Source organism: Lycium barbarum, unplaced genomic scaffold (genome assembly GCF_019175385.1).
Source record: "Lycium barbarum isolate Lr01 unplaced genomic scaffold, ASM1917538v2 unchr_scaffold_121, whole genome shotgun sequence".
NCBI classification, from domain to species: Eukaryota; Viridiplantae; Streptophyta; class Magnoliopsida; order Solanales; family Solanaceae; genus Lycium; species Lycium barbarum.
In genome coordinates, this window is record NW_026843431.1 from 3,927 (window position 1) to 18,000 (window position 14,074).

Here is a 14,074-nt window from a genome sequence, read left to right on the forward strand (position 1 = left end):
ATATCTAGCTTTGTGGCTAGGTGCTTGAATTGTCAACAAGTGAATGTCGAACATCAACGACCTGGTGGACTGGCTTCAAATATGTTTTATATTACAATTTACAAAATATTTTACTAATTATAATCAGAACCCAAAAAAATCTACATACACTATAAAAGAATAAGAGAAGAAGTATAACGTGTGTGTATATATATATATTACAAAAGTAGTAGTTAATTTTGTAACAAATTCAAAAAAGGATTATTTTATTATTCCCTCTGTTTCAATTTATGTGAACCTATTTCATTTTTAGTCCGTGCTAAATGAATGAAATTTTTCCTAATTTGGAAAAAAATTCACTTTATGAAATAATTTACAGCTACACAAATATTCAAGACTTATTTTGAATCACAAGTTTCAAAAGTCTTCACTCTTTCTTAAATGTCGTGTCCAGTCAAATGGGTTCACATAAATTGAAATGGAGAGAGTATAATTTAATGAACTTAAATGAAAATAACATAATTTAAATTAGAGATAAAGAAAGAAAATAAAGTACCACTAAATGTAATATAATAAAGTATTACATAGAAGGGGATTGAACATGTCAAGGATGATATTGATATTGAATAAGATAGGAGGAGGAGGAGGAGGAGAATATCTAATGGAGAGGAAGTTTAATTATTGAAGATCTGGAGGGTATAATAATATAAGAAAATTAACTCCGTGCCTATACAAAATTCTCCACATAAATTGAAATGGAAGTACTAAAAAGTTTCATTGTTTTTGGTCTGAGCAAAAATATGTCGAACTACTCCACGCAAATGTAGATCCGAACATGCAGAAAAAAGGAATCAAAGCTTCTTATTCATGAACAACAAGCTCGATCAAAACCTAGGTTACAAATTACAGAGACATTGCAAATTAAAGCTCTTATTTTGGTGGAAATTCAAACTAGTAGCTGAGACTCCCATCATTCTCACACACAAATGCTTAAGCATCGATTTTGAAAGGCTCCAATGCTGCGTGGTAGACCGATTTCTTGCTGAGGTAATGTGGCATAAACTCAACGCCCCATTTGAAGGATTTGAACAGTGGAGGATTGGCCGGACCAACAAGTGATTTTGCAGGTTCAACAACATCTTCAGGACAAATAAAAGTACCAATGGATGTACGAGCTTGAGTTGTGTTCGTCACCACTCTATGTGCAACACTTGCCAGCTTCCCATTGCTAATTACCTGTATATATACAACCATAGAGCAATAAACAAGCATTGTGACAAGTCTAGAATTTTTTTTGTGTTCACTTACTTCCTACTTATTAATCCATCTGTTTCGATTAATGTATCTCGATTTCCTTTTTAATTAGTTTAAAAAAGAACGTATCATTCTATATTTAGTAAGTTTTCAATACCAATAATCTAGATTTAACTTTTGACGACACTTTCTTCTAGGGATAACATAACATATTTTAGACCTATAAGATTTAATAGGTATTTTAAAATGTCATGCTATACTATACATCTTTAATTTAATAACACAAAATTGAAAAGTTCTTTTTAATAATTTTAGATTTCGTGTTCATTCAAATTAATTAAGACACATAGAATGAAGCAAGTGGAGTCAAAATTTATGAAATTGTACCGTTAGTGGTAAACCAGAATTGACAACAAATGCATGAGGTTGAGGCTCCACACCAATCCATTTCTCATCCTTCAATATTTGAAGGCCATATACTTGTTGTTGGATAATGGTTATGAGATTAGGATCACAATGTCCACCAACTCCCAAAGTTAAACTTGGATTTGGGCATGCTGGATAGTGATTGACAAGCATTCTCTGTCCAAGTTCTTTGTCAAAGTACCCTGCGTCCAACCCTAGCCCTTCACTTACCAAAGCCAAGATGATCTTGCTTAGCTTTCTCGCTTCATCAGAATATGTACCAATAACCTCCCTGAAAGTTCATTATCATATTTTACTTTGACATGCAAATACAAGGTAAGAAAACAAATTGAAGAAATATTAAATCTGCACATGTTAAAAATATATTAAATTATTAACGAAGGAAGGGTATAGCTGCTCAATTCCGCATACTTTAAGGATATATTTGACTCCTTTCACTTATTAATGAGTATATATTTAGGTTAATCGATGGATGCCATGGTTAATCGATGGGTGCCATTAAAATAAGGCAAATTTAGACCAAATAATGGATGCTAAGGGCATATTAGTGCTAAAGTAATAACGAAGGACGTATTTGCTCAATTTCACATAGTTGAATGGCATGGCCCTTTTCCATATATAAAACTCATGATTGTCAATTCAGCTATATATTTCAGACATAGTAACTACCAAAAAATAATACATAAGGGTGAAATGAAAAGACAAAGACACAAAAAAAAAAAAAAAAAAAAAAAAAAAAAAAAAAAAATCATGTACCTATATCTTGGAGGGTTATCAGGCCAAGTTATTTTGTCTTCACCATCAAGATTGCAGCTGTGTTCCAAGACATCCCTCCAGTATCGATGTTCCTCTGAATCATAATGCTTTGCACTGCTACTATACAGTGTCGCTGCACCTCTTGCTGTATTATTTGCTGCTTCCTTTGCATAATTCGCTTTCTCTTCCACTGGCAAACTGAAGAATTCTTTGTACACTTTCATTGCCTCATCCATTAGATCTTCTGGTACTCCATGATTGATTACCTGTTTCAATTCGTGTTCATTTCAATTATCATGTTTTAAATAAATTTCTTGTTTTTACTTTTGTTCCATATTATCATTAATTATGAGAATGGTATAAAAGTTTTTGCATTTCCACTGTTAGGGAGAGGAAAGGAAAGGTGTACTACCTCAGTCCCGTTGCACGTGAATATGTTACTATTTCATGGTCAAACAATTTTTTCTTGATTATAATTATCTCATTAGTTATGTTGCCTTGTTTTAATTTTCTGTGGTTTTCAAAGTATGTAAATTTTTTTTTTTTTTTTTTTTGAAGAATTCATAGTTCAAATTAAGTGTGTGACCCTCATAATTCAAATTCGTCGACATAAATTAGGACAGAAGGAGTATATATTATTGCAAAAATAATACACCTGAAAAAAGCCATATTCTTGACAAGCTTTGAGAAGCTGTTGGACAACAACAGCTCGTTCTTCACCCTTAGCTTTTCCCAAATCAATTATTGGAATATCCTTAACAATTGGAACTGGATCAACTGGTCTTTCATGTAATGGTATGCAATGACTTGAAGGAACTGCTTCTAATTTGTTTGACCAGCTTGAGATGAGGTCCGCCATACGTTTTTATCTAATCAAAACAAAAAGGAAAGCTGAATTAACAAAGATAAAAGGAGTTGGTACATACAGGCAACCTCTAATTAATAGAAAAATTAACCATGGAATGTACCTGTGAAACAGACTTCAGAATATTACGGGTACTTTTTAAATTTGCTTGTTTTGTCACATGAGATGTGAAAGACCATTTATAGGGAAGAAAATTGCATAACACGTCCTCCAAGTATCTGGAAGTTATCCTAAAATTCCAAAATTGATGCTCACTTTTTTCAAATCTCAAGAACTAGTCCCATTAAAAATAAACTTCCCTTTTCTGCTTGTCCACTACACTTTAGCAAATTAGGAAATAATTTCTTTTCAATTTTATTCTTATCATTAAGTAATTATTTTCCAAACTTATTTGATAAAGAAACGGATTTTGGGTCTGACCCAATCTCAAAAACTAGCTTAAAAATAGGGGTGTACAAAGAAAACCGACAAACCGCACCAAACCGATAATCCGAATCAAACCGAGATAAAACCCGACTAGTGGGTTGGTATTGAAAAAAAAAAACCGGACCATAATTAATTTTGTTTGGATTTTAACTAAAAAAAAGTCAAACCGAATCAAACTAACCTGACATTACTTGTATATAAATTTTTAGTATAGTTTATACATAAAAGATTTACTTATAATGTAATTTATAAATATTTCTTAAGTTTTTTCATAGTTTTTGTCTTTTAACATATAATTTCAAGCTTGGAATTAGAAGTTTGAATGTTCTAATAAGTTTTATAGCCCATAGATGCTAATAACTCAAATAAAGTCCAAACCAAAACCAAATCAATACTAATGTTCATAACAAAAGTAATTCAATCCTAACAATAGGAATGACAACAATGTTGGATATTTATTCCTTCGTTTTGCATTGTTAATTTAGACAATAAATATATATAACTTATTTTTTTTTCTTTTCATGTAATTAATACTTACTCCCTCTGTCTCAATTTATGTGATACACTTTCCTTTTAATTAGTTCATCCCAAAAAGAATGATGCTTTTCCTTCTTTTGGCAACAATTTAACTTTAAATTTTACCATTTACGCTTAATGGGATGATTTATAAATACACAGAATATCCTTGGCAGTGTTTTAGACCACAAGATTAGAAGTCTTTCCTTTATTTCTTAAACTCTGTGTCCAGTCAAACTATATCACATAAATTGAGGCGGAAGGGAGTATTAGCTGTACTATTTTAGCATGACTTAGTATTTTTAGATGATGATCATTTTCATTATGCCTTATTAATTAACAATATTTATTTTATGCTATTTCATTATTCTATTGTTGAATATTTTATCACAATGTAGTCACTCATTTTCACATTATTGTTATTTTATTAAGAATTGTATAGTTGTATCTTATTAGGACTAAAGAGATATTTGAAGTAAAAGTTATAATTTGTATGAAGATTTTTTCGGAAAAAAGAAATCGGAAATCCTGAGAAAATCGAAAAACCCGAAAAAACCAGAAGTTGAAAACCCGAAATTTATTGATTTGGTTTGGTTTATCAATTTAAAACCTGACATAATTGGTTTGATTTGATATTTGGAAACCTAAAACCAACCCAATCCATGTACATCCATACTCAAAAGGGTGAGAATTGTCCAAGCCATGTATAGAGTGCGTAAAGAAACCCATCCATCTTCGATGTGGGATTCCATCATCCTCACATGCCCAGACAATGTCCGAAAACTGAAGCGTGAACTATATATCATGGGGGCCCAACATCGGGGGACTGGCTACGAGTTGTTAATTTTAGAGTTTTCAAAGTATAGGAAATATGAGTAATTTAGTACCCCCTCCGGTCAATTTTATTTTTCGTCTTTATTAAAATAGATAGTCCAAAAGAGTTGTTATTTTAGAAAAACGGAAAAGGGTCAAATATACCCCTTTACAATTAAAAAGGCTTAAATATACCCTTATGCTATCGGTCCAAATATTCCGTTATACTTTTGATGCAAATATATCCCTCCCTTTACACTTTGGCATTGATTTATTCTTATTTTTAACGGAATGACATAAAAGATCCGTCCTAATGTTTTTACCCACTACCCGATCCAATTCCAAAAAACAAAAAAAAAACAAAAAAAAAAAGGAATTCACGGCTCATTTCCAACTGCCATATATAATAAGTGTAACTAACCTCACTATGAATCACATGGATGGAAAAATGCCTGTCATATGCAGGCCGTAGGCTGCAATTGGTTTGTGTTCCAAGCATACTGGACTCAACTGTTTTTCTCCCTCATAAGGTGATCAAGTTGATTGAAACTACATGTAGAAGCTATTTCTGGTTTGGAGAAGTCCTTATTACAAAGAGGGCACTAGTCTCATGGGATCATATTTGTGTTCCTAGAGGAGCCGGAGGATTAAACATTTTGAACCTGCAAGTATGGAATCAAGCTGCACTATGTAAGCTCTTATGGGCTCTCAGTTTGAAGAAGGACAAATTGTGGATAACATGAGTGCATACCTACTACATAAAGCAACAAAACTTATCTGACATGAAGATCCCTACTCAAGCATCATGGATGGTTAGGAAAATTATTCAAATGAGGAAGTTTTACAGGAAATTGGGAGACCAAACCACACTACTGCATAAAGGTAAATTTCTTATAGTTGCAGTTTACAAAAGACTGAGAGGGGATGTGTCAAATGTTGCATGGAGGCAACTCATATGTCATAATCTTGTTGAGCCTAAACAGGTTTTTATACTATGGCTGCAATTACATGAGAGGTTGAGGACCTAAAATCTACTTATTAAATGGGGAGTTCTTGTTACTGCCAATTAATTGTATCTTTTGCTCAACTGTTCCGAAGACAGCTGCTCACCTTTATTTTGAGTATTCTTATACTCATACCATCTCGAGGAAACTACTTGAATGGCAAAACTGGAATAGGACAATCTTGAACTGGAAGGCTGAATGGCAATGGGTGAAACAAATGGCTAGGGGCAAGAATGCTAAAGGAACTATACTCAAGGCTAGCTTTGCTGCTGTGATTTATGATATTTGACAGCACGAAATGCTCGAATCTTTCAACAAAAGGACAAACCTCTGGAAACTTTACTCCACCAACTCTAACTGACACTATATATATGAGCTAGGAGTAACTATAGACTAGGGGCGAATTTACGTAGGTCTAAGGGGCGTCACGTGACACTGCTTCATCGAAATTTTTACCTAGATATACATATATAAAAAATAAATAGAACGAACGTAAGAGATGAAATTAGTAAAGTGGCACTGCTTCTACACGAAGTTGTGCGCTGGTCTGTTGGTTAGGTGCTTCAATTTTGGGGCTGAGGTTGTGAGTTCAAACTCGCTCAGACTCACTTTTTTGCTTACATTATAATCTAAATCCTAAAAGAACTAGAATATAACTGGCATGAAACACTGTAGCATGTCTTTTCCTACTCTAATTCAATACTAAATTTATTAATATGATTCGAGTTGTCTTTTTATAATATGATATCATTGTAGTGATTTATTCAGTTATTCACTTTTTTACATGGTGACACTGCCTATGAAAAATCTTGCTAATTTCTCTTAGTTTGATTTTGTGATGACATGTATTGCTAATTTCTCTTAGTTTGATTTTGTGATTTCCCACCGTTGGAGGTAGCGGTTAGCTTAGTCTGTTTGGTTTTGATTTTAAAAGGGAAGAGTAGGATTTTCTCTCCCTTGGCTTTGTAGTTTATGAACTTGATGATTAATTAATGTCTCTTTTAATTGCCAAAAAAAAACCTCACTATTTGTTGCAAACTCATCTAATTAGTCAAAGATTACCATTGCAAAATATTCAAGTGAAGGATTCTTAGGTGAATGAACGGAAAATGCAATGGGTCATATTCTGAAATGCAATGCATTACTAAAGAGGCAATATAGAACTAAATCAAATACAAAAGCAAAAGCAAATTCGATTGAAAGAAGATTGAAGCTGCAAATTATGCAACGGACTGATGAAATTGTTGCAGGTATTCAGACAAGCGTGAATTCGTTTGTTTTGGAATTTGATTGGGTAATGAAATTGGGATCGGGTAGTGGATAAAAAATTGGGGCGGTTTTTTTTATGTCATTCCGTTAAAAATAAGGGTAAATCAATGTCTAAGTATGAAGGGAGGGGTATATTTAGACCGAAAGTATAACATAAGAGATATATTTGGATCGAAAGTATAATGAAAGGTGTATTTGGACCGAAAATATAAAGAGGGGTACATTTAGACCTGTTCTAATAGTACAGGGATATATTTAACCATTTTCCGCTTAGAAAACAAAGATATAATTAACTACTAATTTTCACCTTTACACTTATTCAATTAGTGTGAAGAGAGATTAAAATGATGAAAAAGTAAATATTATTAAATTGAAGTCAATACAAATAAGGATAATTTAGTCATATTATCATTTTATTTACGGAAAAGGTCCAAAAATACCCTTAAACTATTGAAAAAGGCTCATAAATACCCTTCTTCCATCTTTTGGTCTAAAAATACCCTTCCATCCACCTTTTAGGTCTAAATATACCCTTAAGGTTTGTTTTTGGCTCAAATATACCCTTTAAACTAACAGAATATGTTTTTTTGTTTTTTTTTATCGGAAAAGGTCCAAAAATACCCTTAATCTATTGAAAAAGGCTCATAAATACCCTCCTTCCACCTTTTGGTCTAAAAAAATATGAACGAAATAAGTTTTTTTTTTTGGGTTTTTTTTGCATTTCATGAATAAAAAAACGAAATACGAAATTATAATTTTTTTTTTTGCATTTCGTGTATTAAAAAACAAAATAGGAAATTATATTTATTTTTTTTGCATTTCGTGTATTAAAAAAAATAGGATAAAAAAAAATTCGTTCATATAAAAACGAAATTGGAAAATATATATATATATATATATATATATATTTTTTTTTTATTTCGTTGGTATATATATTTTCCAAGTTCGTTTTTATATGAACGAAATTAATTTTTTTTATCCTATTCGTTTTTTAATACACGAAATGAAAAAAAAAATTATAATTTCCTATTTTGTTTTTTAATACACGAAATGTAAAAAAAAAAATTATAATTTCCTATTTCATTTTTTTATTCATGAAATGCAAAAAAAACCCAAAAAAAAAAACATATTTCGTTCATATTTTTTTAGACCAAAAGGTGGAAGGAGGGTATTTATGAGCCTTTTTCAATAGATTAAGGATATTTTTGGACCTTTTCCGAAAAAAAAAAAACAAAAAAACATATTCTGTTAGTTTAAAGGGTATATTTGAGCCAAAAACAAACCTTAAGGGTATTTTTAGACCTAAAAGGTGGATGGAAGGGTATTTTTAGACCAAAAGATGGAAGGAGGGTATTTATGAGCTTTTTTTCACTAGTTTAAGGATATTTTTGGACCTTTTCCGTTTTATTTAATGTTTACAAAAAAAATGACAAGTAACGTCGATCGGAGGAAGAGAGTATAATAAACATTTTGTTTTTTTGTTTCAAAGAAAGGTCCTGGGCCCCAGTGACTATTTTATTGATAGATAAATAAATCATCCAACAAAAAGTAAATTCTACTATGCTATAAAAGGGAATAAGCACACAGCAGGTCAACATGCTTGCTTGGCTTTTTAGGGGCTTTTCGGTCATTTCGGCATAAATGGAGCAATCTGATTAAACCTGAAGGAATTTTACTGTAGCTTCGGTACACATTTTTTAATGCCTTGAATAAAATCCGAAACCGGAACCGATCCGGTTCAAACACGTCCAAAACCTCTTTTTTTTTATATAGTATATATATATATATATATATATATATATATATATTATAGTATTTATTAGTATATTGTAGGTATATTTACATATGTTATATAAGTTTATAAGTAAAGTTTATATATTTACTGACTAACAGGTTAACAGCAAGTCAGCAATACATCATATACGTGTATATATATATATATATGTTTAAGTATATATTATATATACTTATAACTTATATATTATAACTTAAGTTATTTATAGCTTAATTTTTTTTCTAAGTTTATAAATTCGTATATACGTGTATATATGTGTGTATATATATATATATATATATATATATATAGAGAGAGAGAGAGAGAGAGAGTTATATGATTAAGTTATACTACATATACTTAAAATATAGTAAGAATATACTTACATATATCAATATACTTAGGTTATATAACATATATATATATATATATATATAGAGAGAGAGAGAGAGAGAGAGAGTTATATGCTTAAGTTATACTACATATACTTAAAATATAGTAAGAATATACTTACATATATCAATATACTTAGGTTATATAACACACACACACATATATATATATATATATATATATATATATATATATATATATATATATATATGTTTAAGTTATATGTATACTATTTATTATAAGTATATTCTTAGTATATTTTAGTTATATTCCTAACTTAATATAAGTAAAAATATGAACACAAGTAAATAGAAGAAAGCTCAATGAGCCATATATTTTATTCATTCTTGGATAACATTTATTTGCAAGTTGTAGTTTTTTTTAACTTGCAAATAATACATGAGTTGCAAAGAAATAGTAGAATAATAAAAATCATCAATTCTCAATCATTTGGTTAATTTCTCCCATATCATATTCGGCCATGGAGATATCTTCAAAGTTTTTCATTTGGTCCGGTCCACTTGCTATCAAATCTTCAATCTCTTCCTCTTCGCCTTCTTCCGCTTCTAAGTTTTGGTTGCGTCGCTCCGTCTAATCCAATCGCGAATGCACACTAGTACTTGCAAGCTACAGCCGGATAATGAGTGTCTATGGTCTCCAATTTGTTGTCTTCCTTGGCTAAATGCACTCTCCGAAGTCACGGTTGATACTTAAACCGTAAGGATATCTCGAGCCATTCTTGAGAGTATCGGATGACTTGCCTTGTATTTCTTCCACCATGCTAAGACGTCTAACTCATCTAGTTCCTTGATATCCACATTTGGCTGCATCACATAAAAGTTATATTCATCAAAGTTTGCATTACAAGAAGGAGTTGGTTGTGAATGTAAAACTTTTAAATGCGACAAACCCGACAAGCCCTTTTACTACTTTGAGAAGTAGTAGGGCGTGGAGCAACGGGTGTAGCATGTTCTTCCAAATTAGAATAATGAGTAAAAGTTTTTCTAAACTCGTCATCAATAGCGAGTTCGGCTTCAGCTAAAGATGGTTGAACTCCCTCTTCAATTTCTAAAAATGTATAAATTTGACCAATCAATGCTCTAGTATAAGACACTTTTAAACGAGGATTCAAAAAAGAACCCAATATAAATAAAGTTGGGATGGGAAAAAAATACTTCTTAAATTTTGTTGTCATATCAAAAATAGTTTCTTGCCTAAAAGCAAATACTCGTCCACATAGGGTACATTTAGCTGTTTGGCTTTCCTTATCCTTAATCATAAATTTCCAAATTTTAGCGGTTGGCTTACGAGTTCTAGATGGTTTGTCTTGTGTATTTGATTGTGCAGGACATGTATCTCCTATGGGATTTTCGGGTGCTTGTGTTTATCATCATTATCAATTTCATTAAAAGTGTCGGTATAATGTTGTTGCATTGTCTTATGACCTAAAAGTGGATTATTTCCACCAACATCAATACCTAAATTAGGTGTTTCTTTCACAAATGTTTCCTCATTAAGCCCACCCCTAACAATACCACTACTACCGACACCACGTCTAAATCTCTTCGCCATTATTAAATAGAATTAATTTAAATCACACTCAAATAAATCATGAGAAAATAAACTGCAACAAATTAAATTGCGTAAATTAAATTGCGAAAAATAAAGATAGAGTTGGAACGAAGGTACCAAATTGCCGGACTAATTTCCAACAAAGTAAAGGCGGCTAGAATTGCAAATCCACCAAAGCTACTTCGGATTGTTGCAAAATCACCAACTCCACCAACAATATTATAATTGCAAAATTAATAATTGAAACTATAATAAGAATTTATAATATTTATTTGAGAGAAATTTAAAGTGGCTAATTGTTGCAAAGTAACTATAATTGAGAGATTAAGATTTGAGAGAAAGAGAAGAGTGACTTGATGTGGATTAAAATGAAAATGGAGAGGGGTTTATATAGGGGTGGGGGATGGGTTAAAGCGTTAAAAAAAAAGTTTGGGGGTTTGGGGGGGGGGGGGGGGGGGGGGGGGGAATGGGTTTGGGACCGTTGCCCAACGGTCCAAATTAGCAGCCCAACTGCTACAATTAAAAAAAAAATTAATTCGACCGGTTTAACCGGTCCGGTTCCGGTTTAATCGGTTCCAGTTCCAAAAATAGAAACCGGAACCGGTAGTTAATATACGGTTAACCGGTTCCGTTTTCGGTTCCGGTTACCGGTTTGAACCGGTTAACCCGAATCGATTGACGGGTTTAATTATACGTCATCACACGCTTCCCACACAATTTTGTACACCACTGCCCAATCCAACATTGCCATTCTTTCACTGTTGCACACTGACAATCTTTAGTTTTGTAATTAGTGCATTAAATTTGTAATTGGTTTTTTCTTTCAATGAATTTCCTTTAGATTACCTGCATAATTAAATCTTACAAATGGATATGATATTACTGACATCTTAGTATCTTACCAAAGCACATGAGTTGATCACTGAATTTGTAAATATCAACGATTAGCAAGTCTGTGTGATAGCATGTCAAAGTTTAAATCTTAAATAGTTTAATAAAATTCATATTTTTATAAATTTCGACAATTGCTAAAAATTGCCAAAAAAAAAAAAAAAAGAAGAAGAAGAAGAAGAAGGGAACTTCCAAAATATAATACATGCGTTACAAGTTTAAACAGAGGGAGTATTAATAGTTGAAAATTTGAGGTTTTTAAGTTTTGGTTTTTGGAGCTTAAAGTTGTGTTTGAGCGTTGACTTGGAAAAAGTTTAAAGTTTTGTGAGTGAAAGTAAAATTTCTCCCAAAAACTGATCTGAGCAATTCTTTGAAACTTTAAAATATTTTGAAGATAAATTTTTAAAATCTGATCAAATTTCATGATCAAACAAATATTTGAAGATAAATTTTCAAAATTTGATCTAATATGACCAAATGCTAGCCTAGAAAACCATTAAAGACAAAAAAAAAAAACCGATCACGCAATTTCACATTTAAAAAATTACTTCTATTACTTCTCTTAACAAATCCACTGTACTATGATTCTATCTTATTGGACATAATCATCATATATGTGTGTGTATTAATCTTTAGTTAAGTGCTTGTGATATAAATGATAAGATAATATTAGAAATATTTTATACAATACAAAAAAGTTTCACATTCTAACTGCTAAGTAAGATTCAGAAAAGAGAGGATCCAAGTATCATACGTGCTAACACACACCAATTAGCATTTCTTCCACTAAATAATATATTTTACATTTCCCAGCATTTTTACATTTTTGGCTCAACAAATTTTTTAACTATACAAAGCACCAGTCAATTTTAATACTTATAGAATTTCTGAATGCCTTATGCCTTGCTATTGAAATATTTTATAAAAGTTTGTGCTGAATTTTAAGTTTCAATGTAATAATAGAAAAAACTTACGAAAAAATTACATAAAATACAACATTGGGCCCGTGCCCACTAGTAAAGTTAAAAAACAACAAAACAAAAGAGTAAAGTGAAGTCTGCATAGATTGCAATTAAGCTTAGGTAGGTATTTCCCCACTTTCCAAATGAAATAGTTGCTTTCCAATTGTAATCCAATGGCTTATGTGGTGTCGTTGCTGATGCTTGCTGGTAGCTTCCCTTTGAGTCCTAGTGTTGTAGATTGGTAAATGATGAAATCGATCCATTCTTTCCCTGAGAAATTTGATGGCTCATGTGAGCTCGGATCTTGCCGCGCCTCGTCGATTTCACCTCGCTACAAGCTGGTACATCTTTATTGAGGTATGTGGACTCTTCTGCTTCCTCTTGTGTGTATCTTGCAGAGTTACCCGGAAGATTTAACTTATGGTAACAAAAAAGTCTTATAATTAGAAATGGTGACAAGTTTGACCAGCCAAGGTCAAACTTGTCTTAAAAATGTGATTAACTTAAATTGGGACTGAATTATAATTTTTAAAACTTATAATCTTTTACAAAATACACAAAAGCCCATTCACATTATACAAAAATTTCTTCCAACCCACACACATTATACAAAAACCCCTTCCAACCCACTTCCCTCACTACCCCAACTACTTCATTTTATTTCAAAAAAAAAAAAAAGCAGTTCTTCAGTTCATCTCTGTCTCTCTCTCTCCGTTGCTGCTGTAAAAAATCGGCGCCCGGTGACCACCATTGTTGTTGCTTGTTCCTCTCTCTCCATTGCTGCGGCTGCTCATTTCTCTCTCTCTCCACTGTTGTTGCTTGTCTATTCATTCTCAGGTAAACTTTTTTTTCACTTGGTTCAAAAGTTAGGGTTTTGAAATCAGAGTGTGAAAATGATGATTTTGGTTAGAGAAGATGAAGAAGAGCATGAGTTTTTCTTGAATGTTGTTTGTTTTGTTGTAGTTTCGTGTATTTGTTGCACTTGTTGGGGTTTGTGAGTTTGTAAATAGTGGTTGTGGTTGTGAAATTATGGTTTTTGGTGTTGTTTTTGTTCTTCTTCTCCTTGTTGTTTTGAAAAAAAAAGGCTTGCAATTTTATTGATGTTTTCCAACAACTGATGTCACGACCCAACCCCGTGGGCCGCGACTGGTGCCCGAGCTGGACACCCATACAC

At 32.0% G+C, this 14,074-nt stretch overlaps 1 protein-coding gene across 1 annotated transcript; it reads right to left on the reverse strand.

The window, feature by feature from the left end:
* Positions 1-815: 815 nt before the first annotated feature.
* Positions 816-3,527, reverse strand: LOC132625639 (hyoscyamine 6-dioxygenase-like). Its single transcript, XM_060340259.1, has 5 exons — positions 3,384-3,527; positions 3,071-3,284; positions 2,416-2,681; positions 1,621-1,930; positions 816-1,215 (listed from the first exon to the last, which is right to left on the reverse strand). The coding sequence occupies exons 2-5, from the start codon at positions 3,272-3,274 to the stop codon at positions 970-972; spliced, it is 1,026 nt and encodes a 341-aa protein (XP_060196242.1). The 5' UTR covers positions 3,275-3,284; positions 3,384-3,527; the 3' UTR covers positions 816-969.
* Positions 3,528-14,074: the final 10,547 nt, after the last annotated feature.

Coding starts and splice junctions, on each gene's coding strand:
- LOC132625639 (XM_060340259.1), bottom strand. CDS start 3,274: ATGGCGGACCTCATCTCAAGCTGGTCAAACAAATTAGAAGCAGTTCCT. Junction 2,682..3,070: donor AAGAATATGGCTTTTTTCAG/GTGTATTATTTT, acceptor GAATTGAAACAG/GTAATCAATCATGGAGTACC. Junction 1,931..2,415: donor GATAACCCTCCAAGATATAG/GTACATGATTTT, acceptor ATGAACTTTCAG/GGAGGTTATTGGTACATATT.